General features: G+C 36.8%; 1 protein-coding gene and 1 pseudogene across 1 annotated transcript in view; both read right to left on the reverse strand.

Moving 5' to 3' along the window:
• Window positions 1–23,494, reverse strand: part of CCDC40 (coiled-coil domain 40 molecular ruler complex subunit) — a 108,418-nt gene that overhangs the window by 22,758 nt on the left and 62,166 nt on the right. The window contains exons 14-17 of the mRNA XM_074224991.1: window positions 21,185–21,398; window positions 14,084–14,253; window positions 13,842–13,933; window positions 6,584–6,704 (exon numbers count right to left, since the gene is read on the reverse strand). Of these exons, the coding sequence (XP_074081092.1) occupies window positions 6,584–6,704; window positions 13,842–13,933; window positions 14,084–14,253; window positions 21,185–21,398 (597 nt within the window). The remainder of the gene's footprint in view (window positions 1–6,583; window positions 6,705–13,841; window positions 13,934–14,083; window positions 14,254–21,184; window positions 21,399–23,494) is intronic.
• LOC141510870 (sialomucin core protein 24-like) lies at window positions 6,787–10,198 on the reverse strand (annotated as a pseudogene).

Below are 23,494 nucleotides of genomic sequence, written 5' to 3' on the forward strand. Positions count from 1 at the left end.
GAAGCCTGGAAGGATTTGCATGAACTGATGCTGAGTGAGATGAGCAGAACCAGAAGAACATTGTACACCCTAACAGCAACATGGAGGTCATAATCAAACTTAATGGACTTCCTCATTCCATCAGTGCAACAATCATGGACAATTTTAGGGTATCTGCAACAGAGAATACCATCTGTATCCAGAGAAAGAACTGTGGAGTTTAAACAAAGATGGAAGACTATTACCTTAAATTAAAAAAAAAAGTTGTCTTATATACTATATAATTTTGCTATCTCAAATATTTTATTTTTTCCTCAAGGATATGATTTTTCTCTCAACACATTCAATTTTGATCAATGTATAGCATGGAAACAAAGTAAAGATTATCAGACTGCCTTCTGGGGGGGGGAGGGAAGAGAGGGTGGGGGAAAAATTATAAAATTAAAAATCTAGGGGTGGCTAGGTGGTGCAGTGGATAGAGCACTGGCCCTGGAGTCATGAGGACCTAAATTCAAATCCGTCCAGACACTTAAAATTATCTAGCTGTGTGGCCTTGGGCAAGCCACTTAACCCCATTGCCTTGCAAAAACTAAAAAAAAAAAAAAAATCTAACAAAAATGAGAGGTAGAAGCTACTATTGTATATAACTGGAAAACAAAATATTTTTTAGAAAAGATCAATGGAGGTAGAAATAGAAATGATTTTAGCAATCAATCAACAAATATTTATTAAACATCTACTAAATAAAATAGTCCTTGCCCTCAAGTTATTTACATTCTACTGAAGAGAGCTAATATGTGTATACACATACACATAAAATCAATACAAAATATGTACAAGATGATTTAGGGAAAAGGAACTAAGAGTTGGAAATACCAGGAAATCTCTCATGTAGAAGTTGAGATTTAAAGAAAACTAGGGATTCTGATGGGCAGAGGGAAGAGAGAAGATATCCAAACGTTGAGGACAGCCTATGCAAAGGCACAGAGATAGGAACTGGAGTGCAAATATTAAGGAAACTAGTTTGACTGGAGTAATAAAGAGAAGCAATGTATTATATCATTGGAAAGACAGTTTGGGGTAGTTAAAAAGGATTTACAATGCCAAAGGAATTTGGTTTTGAACCCAGGCATAATAGTTTGTTGAATGATATGTGATATGAACAGCCACTTGAGCAGAAAGAGGAAGTAGATGCAAAAATGATCAAGAAAAAGTTCATAAGCTCTTCACAGAAGTATATATAGTAGTAATTTAAGCTGTCAGAAATTCTAGCACTGGAGCTCCCTGCCAAAAGCAGAACAGCTAATTACTTTCTGACTTGATTTAATGATAATTTTTTATCCTTCAAAAGATGGAACAAGGGGTGGCTAGGTGGCGCAGTGGATAAAGCACTGGCCCTGGAGTCATGAGCACCTGGGTTCAAATCCAGTCTCAGACACTTAATAATTACCTAGCTGTGTGGCCTTGGGCAAGCCACTTAACCCCATTTGCCTTGCAAAAACCTAAAAAAAAAAAAAGATGGAATAAGCAATAAGGAGTAAGTCTATACTGGAGCTTATTCTTATTAAAAAGAAGGAATTGGTTTCTAGAGTAGAAATAATGAGACCCTTGTATAAAACAGATCACTGTCTTCTAGGATTTGTGAGAGAGGAAAGTCAACTATGGTCCTAAATTTTGGAAAAGAGAAAAAGCAAAGGATTCAGATAGGATCCAATGAAGTAAAAACTTTTAGAAGTCAGTTCAGAAAAATTCAAGAATGCAATTATAAAGATAAAAAAGGAAAACAACAAAGAGGGAAAAAATGAAAATTGGTTAAAGAAAACAATGTGGTGTACAGGGGATTCATGTCTAGAATGTGATTCTAAGCATTGTTGATTTTAAAAAGGTATATATGAGAGAGAGAGAGAGAGAATAGAAGTAAGGGATATAACAAAGGATGAACATGAACATGGTGGTATACAAAGTGTTGAAACTCAGAATGAACTGAGTCTGGAAGTAATACTAAGGACAAGAAAAAGGGTTTTTTTTTTTCCTTAGTTAAATTGAGAGGGCAGAATCAGTCAGTATCAAGTATTTATTAGACACCTACTGTGCGCCAGCCACTTTGTCAAGGAAAAGTGATGGGAAGATAAAAGTGAAATACATCTCTGCCCTCAGGGACTGTACATTCAAATGAGTAAGACAACATATATAGAGAGAGATATACATGCCAAAAAAAAAAACAACCCAAGATGATTTGGGTGGCAATTAAAACAGAAGATGGAAGGAGGGAAGATTGGTAGAGGGTTCATGGGGAAGGCAGCACTTGAGCACTAGGAATAATGAGAAAGAAAGGAATAAATATATTACAAACATGAGGAAGAAAGCTAGTGCAAATGCATGGAGATGGTAGATACTGTTATGTATGAGGAATGGTAAGAAAGCTAGTTTGACTTATCCATAGATACACTGTCCGTCTACCTGTCCATCCATCCGTGTGTGTGTGTGTGTGTGTGTGTGTGTGTGTGTGTGTGTGTTGTGTGTGTGTGTATAAAAGCTTTTTTGGGGGGCCAGGTTGTAAAGATGACAATGGGAAAAGAACAAATATTTACTAATACCTACTATGGGACAGGCATGATGCTAAGCACTATACAAATATCTTATTTGATTCTCACAATAGCTCTGGCAGGTGGGTACTGATATCTAATTTTACAGTTGAGTAAACTAAGGCAGATAGCAATTAAAAGACTTTCCCAGGGTCACACAATGTCTTTGGCCAAATTTGAATGCACCAGGCCTTCCTGAGTCTAGGCTAGGGAAAGGAAGGGAAGGGAAAAACTCCATCCACCTCAGTGACAAGACTACTGCTTTAGATGGATAGGATACTGATACTGACAACAAAAAAAAGGCAGAACTGTTCATTTCTTAGTTTACTTCTGTTCTCTCTGCCAAGGACAATGACTTCTGCCCTGAGAATGAGAGATTAAAAATATGGGGATGGTTACCTGAGCTCAGAAGGTATGAGACAATATCTAGTTACTCTTGATAACTATGTCATCTGACTCAGATGAGCTGCTTTACCAGGTACTGATGCTCCTGATACATAAGGCATCTAATAAATTCTTGTTGATTGACTGACTGGTGTGATTGTTTAGTCATTGCCAGTTGAAATATCAAAGAAAATGAGAAAAATTAAAAAAAATTAAAAAAAGAAAATGAGAGAAGTATCAGGCTTGGAGTGGGATGAATAGCCCCCCCCCCCCCCCGCGTTTTCAAAAAGGGGGAAAAGAATCTGTACATTAAAGGGGATGGACTTGACCAAAAGTACAAAGTAAAACTCCAAAGGAGCTTTTTAAAAGAAATAGGTTATAATGGGAGGAGTTAAGAGGCACAGTGAACAGAGAGCCAGACCTGGAGTCCAAATGCAACCTCATACACTTACTAGCTGTGTGACTCTGGGTTAAGTCATTTAACCTTGTTTGTCTCAGTTTCTTCATCTGTAAAATGAGCTGAAGGAAAAAAATGACAAACCACTCCATTATCTTTACCAAGAAAACTCCAAATGGGCTCTTGAAGAGCTGGGCATAGTGGATACAAGTCAACAACAACAATAGCAACAAGAATTATAATGGAAGAATGAATAAGAACAAAAATAAATAAAATAAAATTTGAAGGAATCATTGAATAAAAACTTGAGCTTTTAAAATAAAAGACCAACAAAACTGATAGATCATTAGCAAATTCAGTTTTAAAAAGGAGAGGAAATGCAAATCAGAAATTACAAATTAAAAAAGGGAAGTCATACACATGTAAATCAGTAATATATCAACCACTACACACAATTATCCTCTAGCAAATTAGAAGATTTAAAGGAAATAAGAGGGTCGGCTACAAAAGTACAAAGTGTTCAAAGTGACTTGTTAGTGAATCAATCACATAAATAGATCAGTTTCTACAGGAACAAATAAGGCAAGTTATCAACAATTTACCCTAAAAAAAACTATCTGAATTCACTGCAGAATTCTTTCAAGCTAAGAACATTCATAAATAATGAAAAAGATGAAAAATTACTCAAACCTTTTAGTAAAACAAATATGGTATTCATTTTAAAACCTGGTCAAGTTAGCATGAAAACATTTCATGAATGAATACAGATATAAAAATTTGTTGTTGTTGAGTCTTGTCTGACTCTTTCTGACCCCATTTGGATTTTTCTTGCCAAAGATACTGTAGTGGTTTGTAATTTCCTTCTCCAGTTCATTTTATAGATGAGGAACTGAGGTAAAAGGGTTCAGTGACTTGCCCAGGATCACACAGCTAGTAAGTATCTGAGGCCAGATTTGAAGTCAGGAAGATGTTAACTAACTTTAGATTCCTCTATCCAATTGCACCACTTATCTGTGATATAAATATACTAAGTTCAATATAAGCTAGTAAAATACTATACCACATTAAGAAAATTATTCTTCAGGACCAAGCAAGGTTTATAGAAAGGATGAAAGATTGCTTTAACATCAGGGGAAAATGATGTACATAATAAAGACATATAAACCAAAAATCTAAAAAAAAAATAGTGAAAAATGGGAAAAACCTTTGGTCAAATCCAATATTCATAATGATAAAGATACTAAAAAGATTAAATATTCAAGAATTTTTCCTTAATGGAAGAAAAAAGGCAAGAGTCACATAATATGCAATGATGAAGCTTTACACAGTATGGCACACTACTGTTTTATAAGACATCATGCGGGACAGGACTACAAAAAAGCCTGGAAACAGTGAGGGGATTCAGCCGATTTGCACCTTTCCACTGGTTCAGTAGAACCAATGCCTAATTCTATTGTTGAGTTTGGTAAACAGGTTGTTAAAATGATACTTGTAATCAGGGTTCTTCGGGTAGCTAGGTGGCACAGTGGATAGAGTACTGGCCCTGGAGTCAGGAGGATCTGTTTTGTCTTTGCAGGCCCTTTTCCTGGTATGATTTACAAGATTTGCTTCTTCAACTTGTGCTTTTTTTCTTTCTTCTACCTATCCAAACTCACCTGCATCTTATGACTCTCTGCTCTCAAAGTTCAGATCTCAGCCTGACCAGACACTTAATAATTACTTAACTGTGTGACCTTGGGCAAATTACTTAATCCTGTTGCCTTGCAAAAACAAACAAACAAAGAAAAACCTGGGTTCTCTCTAAGATAGGTGCCTAGGCAGCTGCCCAATGTGGAAATCATAAATTTACATTCCTTACTCCTTTTTTAATGTTCGTTGGCACAACTGTTTTTTAAGCACCATAGTAGTAATGGTCATTCTGTCTATAGGTGAAAAAAGTTTCTTAAAAACTCATCATACCTTTGATGAAATACTACATTTTAATGCCTTTGTTTTTGTTACTTCAGTAAACAAATATATAACATGAAGAGAAAAAGTGTCAAAACAACCAGGGGGCAACAAGATGTCATTTGTTTCCTCTTCGTGTTAAGCCCAAAATTCCCCTGAGATATTATGAGTGCATTGGTATTCCCTGAACAGTGAAATCAACAGGAAACTGGGACATAATGAACCAACATAGATTTCAAGGGTTATTTTATCACCCATTTTGGAATCCATGGAAGTAGAAGGAAAAAAAGAGTTAGAATAGGTAGAATGAATTTTGGTTTTGCATATATTCCAACATTGGCTGCTATGGTTACAAGGTTACTTTCTCTCCATAAGGATATGTTTGCTTACTGTGAGTAATATAACACAATTGAATTTTGTGTACCTCTTTTATTGCTCTAATTTGAGTATTAAACATATGAAATATTAAACTACCATTCAGTATAACTTTTTGTATATTTAAAACTGTCATTAAGGCAGAGAACCAGTTGTTAATTTATTTGAATCCAACCCCCCTGCCTGAAAAAATTTACATGAACTGATGCTGAGTGAAATAAGCAGAATCAGAAGAACATGATACACACCAACAACAACTTTGGATGATGGACTTGTTCATTTCAGCAGTACGATAATCAAAGACAATTCTAAAAGACCTGTAATGGAAAACACCACCCATTTCCAGAGAGGGAACAGTGGAGTTTAAATGCAGACCAAAGCTTACTATCTTCAATTTTTAAAAGTTGTTTTATGTGTTGTCATTTTTTTCTAATATTTTTTCTCTTCCATTTCTATTTGATTCTACTTTCCCAACATGATTAATATGCATAATTACAAATGTAGATCTTTCTGTCAAGGGGAGGTGGGAGGGAAGGGAAGGAGGGAGAAAAATGCAAAACTCAAAACCTTGTAAAAAAATGATTGGTGAAAACTACTGTTACATGTTGTTGGAAAAACAAATAAATAAAATATTTAAATTGAAAAAAAGTATTCACAATAAAAAGAACAAGGAAACACAATCTCACTGCTTTTATTTGGCATAGAAAAAACAGGAAAAAGACTACTTCATTCTCAGTTCAATTTAAATTTTGATTCTGTAGATCTTTTAGAAATATATGTAGGTGCCTTGGGGAAAAAAAATAAGAAGTAGGCTGTGCTGTTATTGTCTTTGCAGGCCCTTTTTCTGGTGTGATTTACAAGATTTGATTCTTCAGTCTGTGCTTTTTTTTTTTCCCCTCTAGCTATCCAAACTCACCTGCATCCTATGAATCTCTGCTCTCATGGTTCGGATCTCAGCCTGACCAGTTTCTGAATCCACTGTAGCTCGCATCTCTTTTGCCAACTGGAGTTTTTTCTCCCAAAGCATAATCTGGTGTCTTGAAAGGTAAGAAAAAATAGAATGAGAAAAAAAGTAAATTAAAGGTACCCCCTCAATTACCTCAAAGGATATGAGTTATCTCAATGACTTTCCTTTGGAGGACTCATGAAACCAAATGAGAGAACCTGGCAGTAATTAAATATCATATCTCTTGTTCCACTGCCACTACACAGGGATTATAGGTATTTTTAAGTTTTTGTGTAATGGGATAACATAGACAAATTAATTATGATAAAATCTATTTCAGTAAGTTTCTCTAATAAAGGTCTCATTTCCAAGATATATAAGGAACTGTTTTACATTTATAAAAGTAAGGGGGTGGAGCCAAGATGCAGCATGAAGGCAGGAATTCCCAGAACTCATGCCCCCCCAACTCCAAAAACTGTCAAATTATGACTCTCGCTAAAATCTAGAGGGGCAGAACCCACAGAAAGACTGAGTCTAAGACAACTTAGAACATCTACTAATAACCATTCCTCAACTGATAATAAAAAGATGTAAAAAAATAGTTTTCAAATGAAGAAAACTAAGCAATTAATCATCTTTAAAAAATGAGCTCTAGAATATTAAGATAAATGCAAATTAAAATAACTCTGAGGTATGTGTCTTCCAGCTATCAGATTTATCACAGATGACAAAAAGGTGGATGAGCAAAGTTGAAGGGCTAGGGGAAAACTGACATATTAATTCACCATTCTTAGAATTAGTCCAGCTATTCTGGAAAGTCATTTGGAACTTGTTGAGTGCCTATTGGCTAGCTTATCCTTTATTCATAACCTATGACTTGATTCAGACCAGCTATAGTCAAATTCTCAGTTGAACAGTGAAGATGTGGGAGACAAAGATGGCAAGTTCTCCATTTATTAAACCAAATACAAGTGCTTAAATATCCTCTCCAGTCCCTGGTCCACTCCCACTCCTGTGGCACTCTCCAATCAGCTAGTAAAACAATGCTCTGGTGCTCAAGGACACCAGGTAATAAAAGTTTTACTTCCTCAGGCCAATACTCCCACACACAAAACAGTCCCTTACAAATCTCCCTTTTTGTTTTTGAAGAGAATTTCCTTAATTCAATTATATGATGGACGCCACATAAGTTATAAACAAAAGTTAAAAAATATTATAAACAAATGTCAGTTAAACAATAGTAAAAACAACTAAGCATACAAGTCAATTAACATGAGTTATTAAATTTTACAAAATAATATCTCCATCATTATATTATGCAAGAATCCACAGATTTATCCCAAAGGGGTGTCATGATTTGTGATATTTCCCTTACCACCCCTTCAAAACAATCACAAGTTAATTCCAGGCTTTAATATTAAGTATTCAAATAACTTACATATCCACAAGAGAACCAAACACTGTTAATATAATTTATTTGAGTTAGAAAAGAATATCACATAACTGCTATATTCCCTTCCATAAACATGTGATGACAGATAAGACAAAGATTACAAACTTTTTTCTTTTGCCAACAAAAGACCTTTCAAAGCTATCAAATTCAAGACCCAAACTAAAAGGAGTAACATTTAACTAAGGTAACTAACTACTTCAGATCTGAATTACACACACACACACACACACACACACACACACACACACACACACACACACACACACACACACACACACACACACACACACAAAAGGAGTTTAGACACTAACACAAACACAGAAACAGCTCTTTTGTATCACATTTACCAAGCTGAGATTGATACCCTGGCCAGTAGCAGATCTCAGAATATAGAAACATTTTCCCACCTCTCCAGGCCAGTAGAGAGAGAGAGATGTAAAATGTCCTATTGATGTTTAAATACACACATACACACATATATTTATATTCTGACTGGTCAAGAAAAATAACTTTTAGAATCAGTCAGAATTTCTTGAGGAACCTTATACATATTCATGAAAATCCTGAAATAGCAGATCAAAAAAAATTGGATGCATTCTTAAGTAATTAGCCATAAGCACAGGCTTCATTCAAAAGATGAAATCTGAATTTCCCAGTCCCAGAAAATGTCTTCTTCCCTTTATTTCTTTACTAATTGACCACAAAGCTTCCCAATCAATAGCCTAAAAAAAATGTGGTCATTGCCCAACACCCCTCCCCAAACCAGGAAGAAGGCATGGGGGTCCCTTGATTTCTAAAACAAGTTTTTTTGGGGGGGCTCTTACCCTTCCTGCAGTGAAGCATGCATAACTTCTGAGACATAGGTTTGAGTTTCGAAGTTCTAAAAAGGAAGATTTCCCCTTCTCCCTCCTCGTTCCCTCTGAGGCAGCAGAGAATGAGAGAGAGTATTTGAAAGAGTAAGAGAGGGGCGGCTAGGTGTCCCAGTGGATAAAGCACCGGCCCTGGAGTCAGGAGTACCTGGGTTCATAATTACCTAGCTGTGTGGCCTTGGGCAAGCCACTTAACCCCATTTGCCTTGCAAAAAAAAAAAAGTAAGAGAGAAAATGAATTCCACCCAAAGGCTTTCAGGAGAACAATTCCTTCAATGAAACTAAGTGCATCAAAAGTAAATTTTCTTGTAGAAGGGGTGGGAATCAAGGTAGTGTTTGGTACACCTGTTGTGACAACTGTGGTGACTACTGGGATGTTTGATAGTGAAGGTGAAGGTTTAGCTGTAGAATTAGTCGGAGATGGACTGGTAGTAGGTTCTACTAATTACTTGAGTTGTTAACAACAGTAAAATTTGGAGTTGTTACATTTTCTGAACAGTAGCCAGCACCATTACAAACCGTCACAATAGCATGTGACGTTTTTGCTCTCAACACAGGAAGCGCAGTTACTGTGTACTTCATGGCTTTCTGGTGCCGGAGCAAGAGTCATGGCATGCTTGGTTGTAGGCAGGAGAATGGAATTCATTGTAGCTTCAGGAGTGGAATTTGTTGTGGGTGCTAGAGTGAATGTCAGGGTTGACCTCACTGATGAGGAGTCTCTGAAGTTGGCCATAGGTTTAGGGTTTGGATCACACTTAGCACACATAGCGTGGCCAGGTAGGCAGTGGCGGCCCAAAGGAGTGGCCAGCAGGTTCCCCACATCCCATTCATGGCACTGTTGCTCGTGTGATGGACTGCTGCTGAGAAAGATGCTCTGTCCCCCTGTGGCACCGCCTCAGAGACTTTACTTCCCAACTCAGCAGCAGCCACAATCAAAAAATCTGTGCTAATTTTTGCCTCTAATTGACACAGCATATCTCTTCCCCATAATATAGTAGGGAGTCCTTCAACTATGAAAGGAGTGACAGTCCCTGCTTTCTCCATTTCAAGGGTTGACAAAAAATTTCTGTTTTTTGTTGACCCCCAATACCCACTAGATTAGTATAGGCAGAGCTTGTTTAGGCCAAGCTTGTAGCCAGTTCTGTATGGGGAACACAGTTCGATCTGCCCCAGGAGGAAAGCAATTCCTTCTACTTGGATAACACAAAGAGGTTTTTCTGAAGAAAATGTAGTAGTAAACATAGTTTCGTTGTTGTTTCTCAGTTTTGGCCCCTTTATCAACTCCTTTTCCTGCCAATTTATAAGATCCTGAGAAAACACATAACTAACCTATGCATTGGTTCTCATTTATATAGCTAGCATTCACAATTGCAATAGAGAAAATTTCCCCACTCACGTGCTTTACTAAAGGTATAATGTGAATATAATCTGGATTTGGTGGAGCCAAAATGATTGCAAACTCCTTATCTGTTAATCACAAAGGGTGAATAGGCACTTCAGTGGAAGCATGTGGAGGTACCCTAAATTTCCCAGCACTTTTGACCATCAATAGCTTGATATGGGTTGGCTTGCTGCCAAAGCTGCATACTGGTTTTTCTGTTCCATCTCCTGCTGGTCCTTAACTGTCATACACCCATGATTATTTTTGAGGGGCCCCTGGGAGAGGGCCCCTTTCCCCATTTAAATTTCCTTGTCTACATTCTGATGCCCACTATCCTTTTTACACTTTGGGCACAGAGTTTTAGGAAGATGTACCCTGGCTTTTCTGAGTTTAGCTCTTTGGGTACTCCAACAATCTTTCTTTAAATGTCCAGGCTTTCCACAAGCAAAGCAAGTTCATTTCTCTTTATTTTCTATGTGCATATTAGCAAATTCCTCTGCCATTAATTCTGTACGATACACCTGAGACCTTACTCTGTCACATCTTTGAATCATTCCTTCAATGTTGGCATCCCTTCTTTTTTTTTTAATTTTTTTATACTTTTTTTTTTGCAAGGCAAATGGGGTTAAGTGGCTTGCCCAAGGCCACACAGCTAGGTAATTACTAAGTGTCTGAGACCAGATTTGAACCCAGGTACTCCTGACTCCAGAGCTGGTGCTTTATCCACTGCACCACCTAGCCACCCTGTGGCATCCCTTAAGCCAATCATTGCTTTCTAACAATCAGCATTTGCATTAGCCCATGCTAATTGTTTTATTAATACATTTATTCCTGCTACATCTCTGAAAATTCTTCCCACTTCCTCCTGTAATCGGCAAAGAAATCTACAAAAGCCTTGTCATTTTTTTGTCTGATAAGTGCAAATGGTTCTTTCTTTTCATTTTCTATTGGAATACGTCCCAAAGCATTCTTCACACAGGTAGCAATTCTTTCATATGTTTCTAACCCATGATATATTTGGTCTGCATTGTTGAGAAATTTACCTGTGCCACTTAATTGTTCATAATATGTGGTGGCATTGGGACCTTGTGCATGCCTCAGAGCCATCTGTCTACACTCTTCTACAAACTCCATCATTCAAAAGACAGATTGTCCTGGTGACAAACATGCCCCTACTATCTCCTTCCAGTCATTGGGTGTTAATATGTAGTATGCAAGAGTATCCAATTGTAGCTGGACAAAAGGTGATCTCACCCCACATTCCTCCACTGCCTTCTTTAAATCTCTGACTGCTTTTATATTTATCAGCTCATGTCCTCTCCTGAGGTTTCCTGGATTAAAAGGATCTGGCTCCTCAATGACAGGTTATGACTGAAATTTAGCTCCTAAATCCTCCAAACTTTCTCCAGGATCTTTTGCCCTTTTGATAGCCTTTTGTAATGCTGAAGTTTCTTCACTAAGTGCAGTAGGACTAATCCCAGTCTTTTCTTGATAATACTTATTTATTTCTTCTGCCTCAGGCCATTGAGGTGAATACACTTTCCTTTTATCTTCGATTTCCTCCTCATCTCCTTGTTCCAACTTCCTTTCAAATACCCTTATTATCTGCCCCAAGGTAACAATTAACTTGTTACTTCCCTGAAATCTTTTGCTCTGGGATGTCCCCTGAAATTTTTTTGCTTTCTTGCTTATAAGACAGCCCAAAAGTCTTGGTCCTTAGATGCGTGATTCTGCTTGGCCCTTAACCGGGACCCCATCAGATAGCACCAAAATCAGTTTTTTCCCTTGCCTTTGTGCATGTTGGGTGACATATGTTGAGTGCCTATTGGCTAGCTTATCCTTTATTCATAACCTATGACTTGACTCAGTCTAGCTGTAGTCAAGTTCTCAGACAAACATTGAAGAGGTGGGAGACAAAGATGGCAAGTTCCTCCATTTATTAAACCAAATGCAAGTGCTTAAATATCCTCCCCAGTCCCTGGTTCACTCCTACTCCCATGGCTCTCTCCAATCAGCTCATAAAATAATGCTCTGGTGCTCAAGGACACCAGGTGATAAAAGTTTTAAATCCTCAGGCCAGTACTCCCACATACAACAGTTCCTTACAGGAACTATGCTCTAAAAGTCACATAAATTATATATATATCCTCTGTCCCATAAACACAATTATGAATTTATACCCTAAGATTAAAGAGGAAATGAATCCATATATACAAAAAAAAATTATAGCACTTCTTTTTGTAGTGGCAAAAACCTGGAAATTTATAGGGTACTAATCACTTGGGGAAGAGCTGAATAAACTATGGTATATGAATGGAATGGACTAATATTATGTGGTAATAAATGATGAATGAAGTGATTTTAGAGAAACATGGCAAACATGTATGAACTGATGCAGAGTGAAAGGAGTAGAACCAGAACAATTTATATCATAACAATATTTTGAAGACAAATCACTTTGAAAGACTTAGAATTCTAATCAAAGCAATGACTGACTTTATCTCCCAATAAAGTATGATAGAGAGATGAAGAACTCAAGATGTAAATAAGATATATGTTTTGGGCATGGCCAATTAGAAATAATTCTTCCTTTCTATCTTTCCTTTCTTTTTTTCTTTCTTCTCTTCCCTTCCTTCCCTCCCTTTCCTTCCCTTTCCATTCCTTTCCTTTTTCTTTTCTTTCTGTTATTCCTCTTTCTTTCTTTCTTTCTTTTTTTGGTTATCTATGACTCTTTGTTGTCAGTTTTTTTTTAATGGAATAAGGCAGAGGTTGGAAAGGAGAGAAAGTTACTTGTTCATTAAAAATAAATTTACAATAAAATTCAATATATCAGTTATTTTTTCAGGGAAAATCTCTAACATCAAAATTACTTATTTTATTTTTGTACTCATCTCTATCCCTCATTTGGTTTAGAATTCACCCCTGTTGATAGATATGAAAGATACTTGATCTTTCTCTTCTATTTTTTAAATTCTATGATCTTTAACTTCAAGTCATGTATCTATTTTGACTTTATTGTCGTATATGGTATAAAGCATTGATTAAAAACTAATTCTTGCTGTGCTGCTATTTACTTTCTTTATAAAACTTGTGAAAAAGAGTTCTTTCCTAATTGATATTTTCAAATTTATCAAAAACTGTGTTATTGGGTTTATTTTTATCCTTCCTTGACTAATCTGTGCCAAGGATCTACTTCTCTATTTTTTTAGTGTTCCAAACAATTTTGATGTTTACCAACTTGAAACATAATTAGAGATTTGGAAATGCTATTTCTCCTTTGTTTACTTTTCAAATTATTTAATTTAGTATTCTAGATTATTAGACTTTCAATTATGTTGTTTAGTTGGAACCCAAAGAATTAACACTAATTGAGGAAAATAGTACAAAAGATAACAATGCTATCAGTTACTATTATGAACAAGAGTCAGAGCATGGCTTATGTGTTTTTGGTTTTAAAAGTCAAATTTCTAGGAAAGGACTGAGATTTTAGTAAAGAAGGGATAAAATAAAATGCCACACACTTACTCTGCTTCTACCAGTTTATTCAAGAGGTTCTTCTTCTCCTCATTTAAATTGACCAGCTTCTCTTGCAATTGAATGGATTCCTTCTCAGATGCCTATAATTGGGAAACCAAGCCAATTGTTACTTTAGCAGAGTAGAGTTTGACACTGCACCCTTTATTTACCAAGACCTCATCTTTCTCAGATTAGAACTAGAGAGATAGTTTCCCCCATTCTCTGGTAGACGAGGTATCAGCATGCAGTACCTTGAGCGAGCGAACAAATTCATTCTCAGTCACCATGTTGCCCTGCTGTAGCTCCTCAGTGTTGTTTCTATTCTTGCAGATCAAGGTGTTAATTTTTTTCAGGTCATTGTCCATGTCCTTCATGTGACACTCAATCTCCTTGATCTCAATTTTTTCCTGGTCAATCTTTTCTGGAAACAAAAACAAGAAAAGAGCAAAATCTCAGATGAGGTCCAAAATCAATGCAAAATAAAACAAAACAAACAAAAACAAATTAAATCAAGCCAAAGCAGGATGGTTTGGTGGTCCTTGAACTCTCACCACCATTAATGGCTTTTCCTAGCACTGAAGTCCCCACTTTCTTGGGAAGAAGGAAATCATCCTGTAATGTTTCCTCCTGGGTGACAATGGAAATACAAAACTTTGACCTTGATGGAAAAGAGAAGAGGTATTACAAGACATAATACCAATTTTTAAGAAATGAATGAGAATAAAATCTATGTAACAGTGAGCTTAACTTCAAATGCTGGAAAGATTCCAGAAGAGATAATTTCATTGAAGATAATTACAATGAGACAACAAACCAAAATTTATAGGAACAAATTTCTTAGGAGAAGATTTAAATCTCTAAGAACTTTTATTAATAGAAGAGAGAAAGAATAGTTTAGTGAGATGGAAAAACTTTAAAAACTGAGGGATTTTTAAACACAAAAATTAAAATAAAAATTATAAAAACTGAAGTTGAAAAATTCAAATTAATAAAACTAGGTTTAAAAATATTACAATAGAAAAAACTAACTAATTTGTCTTAAAGAGAAACACTAGATTATCAGTATCAAAAATGAAAAAGAATGGGGCGGCTAGGTGGCACAGTGGATAGAGCACTGGCCCTGGAGTCAGGAGTACCTGAGTTCCAATCAGACCTCAGACACTTAATAATTACCTAGCCGTGTGGCCTTGGGCAAGCCACTTAACCCCATTTGCCTTGAAAAAAACCTTAAAAAAATGAAAAAGAATTCAGAAAAAATAAAATATTTGAAACTCTTGTTCAAATATATGCCAATAAATCCGACAACTTAAATGAGTATTCGCAAAATATAAAATTTTCAGATTAAAAGAATAAATAATTGGAAATTTAAACATAAACAACCCAATCTGGAAAAAAAAATCAAGCAAGTCAATGATGAATTTCCATATTAAAACCCTGAGACCAGATATCAAACATTCAAAGAACAATTCCAATTTACACAAAGTGTCTACAAAAAAAGGAATCCTGACTGCTTCCTATTCTTTTTTGTTTTAGTTTTGTTTTTTGCTTTTGTTTTTGCAAGACAATGGGGTTAAGTGACTTGCCCAAGGCCACAGGGCTAGGTAATTATTATGTGTCTGAGGCTGGATTTGACCTCAGGTACTCCTGACTCCAGGGCCAGTACTCTATCCACTGCCCCACCTAGACGCCCCACTTCCTATTCTTATATAAATATGGAATCAATACATAAACCAAGAAGAGTCAAATAGAGAGAAAACTATAGACCATATCCCAAATGAAAATATTAATTCAAATATTTAAAATAAAATATCAGCAAAGAAGCAACAGAAATAAATCACAAATTTCAGGTATTCTTGATGGGATGGATTTAGATCAGGAAGAAAGACAATTCATTATTAGATAAGTTATAAATATAATTGATCATCATATTAATAAACCAATCTATTATATCAACATATGGTTTAAAATTACCCATTTCTGTTTTTAAAAATACTAGAAAAGATGGAAACAAACAGATCTTTTCTTAACATGATAAGTAGAATTTATTTTCAATCAAGGGCCAGCATGATAAATAATGGAAACAAGCTATAAGTATTTCTAATAAGATTAGAGATAAAGCATTATCAATATTAGTTTGATTTAGTGCTAGAAATGCTAACTACATCAAGAAGACAAGAAAAGTCATTAAAAGAAAATATGATCTCTATTCAAGAAAGAAATACTGAATTCAAAGATAGGAAGAGTAGAGGAAGCTGAGGATCGTAGGTATTCTAGAAGAAGACAGGACAAAAAACTTTAACAGCATGAGGAAAGAAATAAATGCCTAGAACTTCTTAACATAGAAAATGAAATCTCAATGGGAAGAATTCACAGATCACTTTCAGGGGAAAAAAAAATCAAATTTATAAAATATGTAGTTGTTAAATTTGACAATTTGATTCAGAAATCACAAGTTCTGTGAGTCATCAGGAGAAAGTTCTTCAAATACAAAGACATTCAAATATTGTGACTATTCCACACTCACTAGAAAAAGGAGAAATGGAAATAATGTGTTTTGTAGTGAAGTAGAGTTCAGGACATAGCCTAAGCCTGAAAATCTGTGTTTAACCATACAAGACAAAAGATGGATGCCCAACAAAAAAAAAAAAAGAATTTAAACATTTTTTTGGAAGAAGACAAGGACTGAAGAAATTATTTGCTTTTCAAAAACCCCAAACAGCAGGAATGCAGGAGTGAATAAATGTAACAGTCAAGGACTGCAGCAGCAGACTGGACATTGAGGGACCACTAAGACATTTCTTTCTAAGAGTCATAAAGGCAGAAATCTGGTAGAGTGAACAGGCAAATAGGGATATTAAGGAGAAGACCTGGTAATAATAGCCCGCTTACAGATGAATTCTTTTGTGATACTACATTACGACGTGGGAGGTTCCATAAAAGGGAGGAAGGGAAGCAGGGAGATAAGTCAATAGTGCATGATGCTCTGGGACCAAATCAAGGGCTAGCAATGTGTCGAAGGTGACCTTTGTGGTCTCAAAAAGAGAAGAGCCTAGAGAATAGAGAGGATAAGGAGGAGGGAGGAAAGACAGTCAAAAGGGGAAAAGGATGGACACCCGACTAGAGGTGGGAGAGAATTCCACTGATGAATATCCATATGAGTGAAGCAAAATGGACAATGAAGAGAAATGAATACCATATATTAGATGAGTTCTAGGGGAACTGGTGTCTACATGTCTACTTGTCCTAGATGGATGGGGTGGAGTTGGAATTTCTGGGGGCAACTGAAACTTGGAAGAGTGGGAGAACATAGTAACAGGAAGGAAACTTTCAGGCAAAATGAAGAAAAAAGGTCAACAAGAGATGGTAGAAATGAGTGTAAGCTGTAAAATCAAGGATGTGGTATGGGAAGGTCCCTGTCATGTGGCAGTTTTGCTGAGAAGACTTGAGTTTAAATCTGGCCTCAGACACATACCAGTTGTGCAAGTCACTTAATCTCTATTTGCCTCAATTTCTACAGCTGTAAAATGGGGATAATAGCACTTATATGAGGATCAAATGAGATTATAATTGTAAAGTGTTCAGTTCATAGTAAGAGCTGATGTTTGTCCTTTCCTTGAAGAACTTGACATCAGGGGAGGTGATGCCAAAACAAGCAATGAATTGTATTTGAATGAGGGGGTGCTGTGCCAAATCACCAGCCTCACTTTTTCCTCCAGAGACATCTGAGTTCAGTGGCCAGATATGGATCAGGATGACTGGAGATGGCCCTGGATGATTTGCCCAAGGTCACACAGCTAGAAAGGATCAAGTGTCTGAGGTTAAATTTGAACTCCTGTCCTCCTGACTCTATCTACTGTGCCATATCATTATTATTATTATTTTATTATTATTATTATTATTATTATTGGTATTGTTTTAGAAGTGAGGTATTATGGAAAAGAAGAATCCATGGAGTAAATGCTTACAAGTGGCAAAAAGCATCTAAAGCAGAAACCCTCAAATGGATAGCTTTAATAGCATGAAGAAAGATAGCAGAAGGGGCAGCTAGGTGGTGTAGTGGATAAAGCACCAGCCTTGGAGTCAGGAGTACCTGGGTTCAAATCCAGTCTCAGACACTTAATAATTACCTAGCTGTGTGGCCTTGGGCAAGCCACTTAACCCCATTTGCCTTGCAAAAACCTAAAAAAAAAATTTATCAAAATCACTAATTAGAGAAATGCAAATCCAAACAAACTAGAGACTTCACTTTATACCCTGCAAAATTAGGAAGGATGACAAAAATGACCATAGACAGATTCACTGACACCCTGTTGGTGGAGCTGTGAAATGGAACAGCCATTTTGAACAGCATTTGGTATTATGGAAATAAAGTGACTAAAATGTCTATTTATTTTGAACAAGAGATTCCATTCCCCACCTAACTCATTGGCAAAGGGAAAAAAAAGTCTCCATAGACTCCAAATCAAGTATAACAATACTTTTTTGTTATAACTGAAGTTAAGAAGATTCATCTTCCTGAGTTCAAAAATGACTTCGAACACATACTAGCTATGGGCAAGTCACTTAACTTTGTCTCAGTTCCTCATCTGTAAAATGAGCTGGAGAAGGAAATTGCAAACCACTCCAGTATCAGACATAACTGAAAAATGATGGAAGAATAACAACAAAAACTGCAAACAAAGTAGATGCCCATCAATTGAGGCATAGCTAAACAAATTGTAGTATATGAATGTAATGGGATATTCAGTGCTGCAAGAAATGATGTGTGTGATGGAAAAATCTATATGAATGAATGTAAAGTGAAGTAAGCAGAACCAAGAAAACAATATACACATTAACTACAATAATTTAAATCAAAGGAATGACATTCAAAATCAAAAGTAAATGAACAAAATTATAATAAAAAAGTGGGAGATGAAGAGATATGAAAAGACTACTCCAACCAACCCCTTTGTGAAAGTGGAAGGTCCACAGGTGTTATACATTGTACACATTTTGGGATTTTTTCAATAGATCAGTTGTGCTAAATTTTTTTTATTTTTCTTTATAGAAAAATATTGTCTCATGGGATGTCTCGGAGAGGGAAATACTATGATGAAACAAAATATAAAGGAAAAACTTCTTTAAAAGGGGAGGATGTTCTTTATATAACACTGCATGGTATAGTTTATTCTAATATGATCACATATAGCCATATTTAATAGAAATTGATTGTATCTCTAAATAAAGTTTAAATGCAGACAAAATTTACTAGAGAAAGCCTTCAGCAATGATGTCTATATTAATGGAAATCTTGTACTTTCATTGCATAAATATTGCTGTAATATTGTTCTCATACTGAGATGGCATATTGAAGTTGACATTTGAAAGCCAAGTTGCATGCAAAGGAGAAACTGAAATTTGGAATCATCTCAAACATAAATATTCCATGTGTTTAATCGCCTGCATATCTGAGATATACATGCCACTGTGCCCATAGGGAAAGATGGGCAGTTTCAGACTGCTGTCTTCTCATCTTTCTCTTCTACCTGGGCCCCAATTCTTAGTTTATTTTTCCAAAGAATCCCCTTTATTTCGAGTTAATACCTGTTTTAGATCCTTTCTAAATTATCTGGACATACTAAATCCAAAATTTGGATTCCAGACAAATAACCTAGATTTCTTTAAATTCAAAATTAATTTTCTTTTTTTTTAGGGTTTTTTTTTTTGCAAGGCAAATGGGGTTAAGTGTCTTGCCCAAGGCCACACAGCCGGATTTGAACCCAGGTACTCCTTGACTCCAAGGCCAGTGCTTTATCCACTATGCCACCTAGCCGCCCCTCAAAATTAATTTTCTTGGTCAGTTTACCTTTTTGGAAATTTGTTCATGTGAAAGGATACAGTATTTAATGTTGGGGAACCATTAAAGGGTTTGCCTAAATCCAGTCTGAGTATTCATCATCATGATTTATTAGAGAAAACAAGAAGTACCTCCTTGCAGGGTCACTGGGCTCTCTGTATGGTCTGTGAAGACTAATTACAGATGAGGCTATCTAAGATAATGTAGGGGGTAGGACTGACATAGAGAGAGCTTTCTTCTTTGAGGGGAATTTAAGAGAAATTAGTTTGTGGGTTAAGCCCCATGGTCCCAATTTCCACAGCAGAACTGGAGGGTTGCTAATTTAGCAGAATGGATCATTTTTATCCAAATTAAAAAAAAAATCTCCCTGAGCAATCTATTCATAAACAATGTGAACTCTTTTAAAACAGCAGACTTTTAAGGTCTTTCCTGAGGTCAATGAATCTAAATCTATGAACAAAATTAACCTTGGGCAAAATCAATCTTGTCACTAATAAGGATGCTACTTTGGAAAGTTCGGTCATTCAGTAATACCAAAATAGGGAACTTTAAAAGAAGTAGAAATCCAAGGCCCCCTATTCTAGAATGCTGAGTCAGTGAGTGTAAGAAATCTTAGCTAAATCTCTAAGAATTGTGGAATAAAGTGACATTAAGTCATAGGCATTTATTAAGAAACTACTATAACACTGGGGATACAAAAAGAGATAAAAGACAATCCCTGACCTCAAGGAGTTCACCTTCCAGTAGTGGAGACAGTAGGCAAACAAATACACAAACAAGTTAAGTACAGGATTAAATAGTGGGAATTGGGAAAGACTTCCTTTTGAAGGGGGGCTTGACAGAAACTAAGGAAGTCAGTAGGGGAACATCAGGAGGGCAGGGGGACATGCCTGGAGCTGAGAGGTGGAGTGTCTCTGGATCCAAAAGTATTGTTAAGAAGTAAGGTGATGGGCTGCTAGGTGGCAGTGGATAAAGCACTGGCCCTGGAGTCAGGAGGACCTGAATTCAAATGCAGCCTCAGACGCTTAATAATTATCTAGCTATGTGGCCCTGGGCAATCCACTTAACCCCATTTCCCTTGCAAAAAAAAAAAAAAAGAGGTAAGGTGAAAAGTAGGAGGAGCAGGTCATGAAGGGCTTTCATCCCCAAATAGAGGATTTTGTATTTTGATCCTGGAGGTGAGGGGGATCCAATAGAATTTATTGAGTATGAGGGAACCTGGTGAGACTTCCAGTCCAGAAAGCCAGTCAAGTGGGAGACCAAAAAAGCATTCTCATTTCCTTCTATTCTTATTTTTATATAATGGTCAAACTAGGAAAGGGGGGAAAAAAAAGGCAGGGAGAGGGGAAGTGGCATTCCTCAGGAGTAGAGAGCAAGTTGCAACTTCCTGAACATAGAAAGTAGGATACTTCACGGCTACTGAGACCATGCTCACCCATCCCAAGGTTGATGGAAGGAAGCTTTCAAATAAGGAATTATTTATGGTAAGCCTGGTTCTAGAGATAATACTTACTCTCTATACGCATTTTCTTTTGTTCCATGATTATTATCTGTTTCCTAAACATGTCCACTGAGGACAACTGATCCTCTCTCTCATGGGTCAGTTTAACAAGTTCTTCCTGTAGTCGAAGCCACTTCATTTGTTGTTGAAGAAGGGTTACGTTGTATTCCTCTATCAGCTTGGTGAATCTTCTAATTTCTACTTCAATCGGTCCTAATTCTTGCCCCTGAAGAAGAAATTTTTTTTAGTTAGTGTCCATAAAGCTTTTTTTTGTTGTTGTTTTTACCTTGAAGGGTGGGTTAGAAAGACTTCTGAAGCTGAGTGCAGCATTACCTAAGAGTGTATAACATTAGATTTGTATTTTTATCTTGAGTAACCCCAAATGGATCAAGAAATTTTTATGATGTTTCCCAGCCTTATATCCTCTGAAATTTTATTGATTATTCAGCACCCCTCTTGGGGCTACTCCCTTCAGTGTACTACTACTCCCCCCAAGCTCATGGCTTGGGGTTCTCCAGAGGACAGATAATTTTAAACTTATTTTCTACCTCTCAAGGTTCCAGGGATAATATTGATGGTATGGGTTTCTAGTAAAATCACCTGTGTGCACCAGTGTGCTTTCCATTAATAACCAGCCAGTGACTTCAATTACCTTTTAGCAAATACATTGATTTGCATAGTAAGTATATAGTAAGAAGCTGAGACAAACATTCCCCCTGTAGTCTGGGTTGACTCTTTCACAGTTCTAAGGGAAGAGTTGACTTCAGACATAAGAGTACAATGATAAGTGAAGTAGGTTATACAAGCAGCAAAAGGGGTATTTCATAAGTCTGGATGCTTTTTGGTCTTTCTCAAGTCAACAAGTCATTCTTCTCTTTTAGAAGGGGTCATGTTTTTTGAAACTGTCTCCCTCCTTGGGTAGCTATCTCTGAATCTTTTTTTTCTCAGTTCATTACTCTAATTTTGACTGAATGTGTTATCTAGTCTTTCTGATCTCAATTGGATGTACTCCAGTGATATGGTTGATGAGAAGGAGGAGGGGAAGGAGAGAGGAAAAGAAACTTCCTAGCTGTGGTTCCCTCTGAGAGGTTTGAATCCAACTTGGAAATAGAATTCCCAACTCCTAAACTTGGGAGTTTTCCATTACTAGGCTGTCCCAACACCAGACTGACTTTCAGTTGCAATGCCTCTAGTTATTTACTTCACCCAGAGAGGCATAAGATTGTACAGGTATCATTCAATTCATCTTTTTTGATTCTATTAAAAACTTCATCATTTTTGACTCCATTCTGTAATTACATTAGCTCATGGGAGGTGCAGAGAAGGGAAAAATTACTTTCCTTCTCCCTTTTACTAGAGAGGTTTGAAGGACAATTTAGACATCTCCCTCATCCTTCATGGCTGTAAGAACCCTGAAAGATCTTGTTTAAAATTTTCCAGGAAACCTTGATTTTTTTTTAATATTTATTTATTCTCTTTTTGTACAAATAATGTTTTTTTATACATTAATAAAATATTCTTGTTTAAGAGTAAACAGAATACCCCCTCCCCCCACAAAATATAGACTCGCTTGAGCAATAAAGTAAAGGGGAGAGAAAAAAATTAAAATAAAAAAATAATAGTAATAATTGTAGGTATGGCCAGGTGGCACAATGGACAGAGCTCCAGCCCTGGAGCCCGGAGCACCCGAGCCCATATCCAGCCCCATACACCCAACAATCACCCAGCCGTGTGACATGCAAGCCACTGCAACCCCACTGCCCTGCAAAAACCAAAAAAAAGAAAAAAAAAGACCCAAAATAAAATAAAATAGTAATAATAGTAGGGGTGGCTGGGTGGCGGACAGAGCATTGGCCCTTGAGCCAGGAGCACCCGGATCCAAATCTGGCCTTAGACAACCAAAGATCACCCTGCTATGTGGCTCCAGGCAGGCCACCCATTTGCCCTGCACCCGAAACCTTGAGTTCTTTTGGGTGTGTGACAAAAGAATTAGATATTCTCTGGTACTGGGCAGCTAGGTGACACCGTGGGTAGAGCACCGGCCCTGGAGTCAAGAGGACCTGAGTTCAAATTTGACCCCAGAAATTTAATAATTATCTGTGACCTTGAGCAAGTCACTTAACCTCACTACCTTGAAAAAAACAGGGGTGGCTAGGTGGCACAGTGGATAGAGCACCAGCCCTGGAGTCAGGAGCACCTGAGTTCAAACCCAGCCTCAGACACTTAATAATTACCTAGCTGTGTGGCCTTGGGCAAGCTATTTGACCCCATTGCCTTGCAAAAACTAAACAAAACAAAATATATATATTTTCCCCTCTGGTA

The sequence above is a fragment of the Macrotis lagotis genome, chromosome 2 (genome assembly GCF_037893015.1).
Source record: "Macrotis lagotis isolate mMagLag1 chromosome 2, bilby.v1.9.chrom.fasta, whole genome shotgun sequence".
In the NCBI taxonomy this organism is placed as follows: Eukaryota; Metazoa; Chordata; class Mammalia; order Peramelemorphia; family Peramelidae; genus Macrotis; species Macrotis lagotis.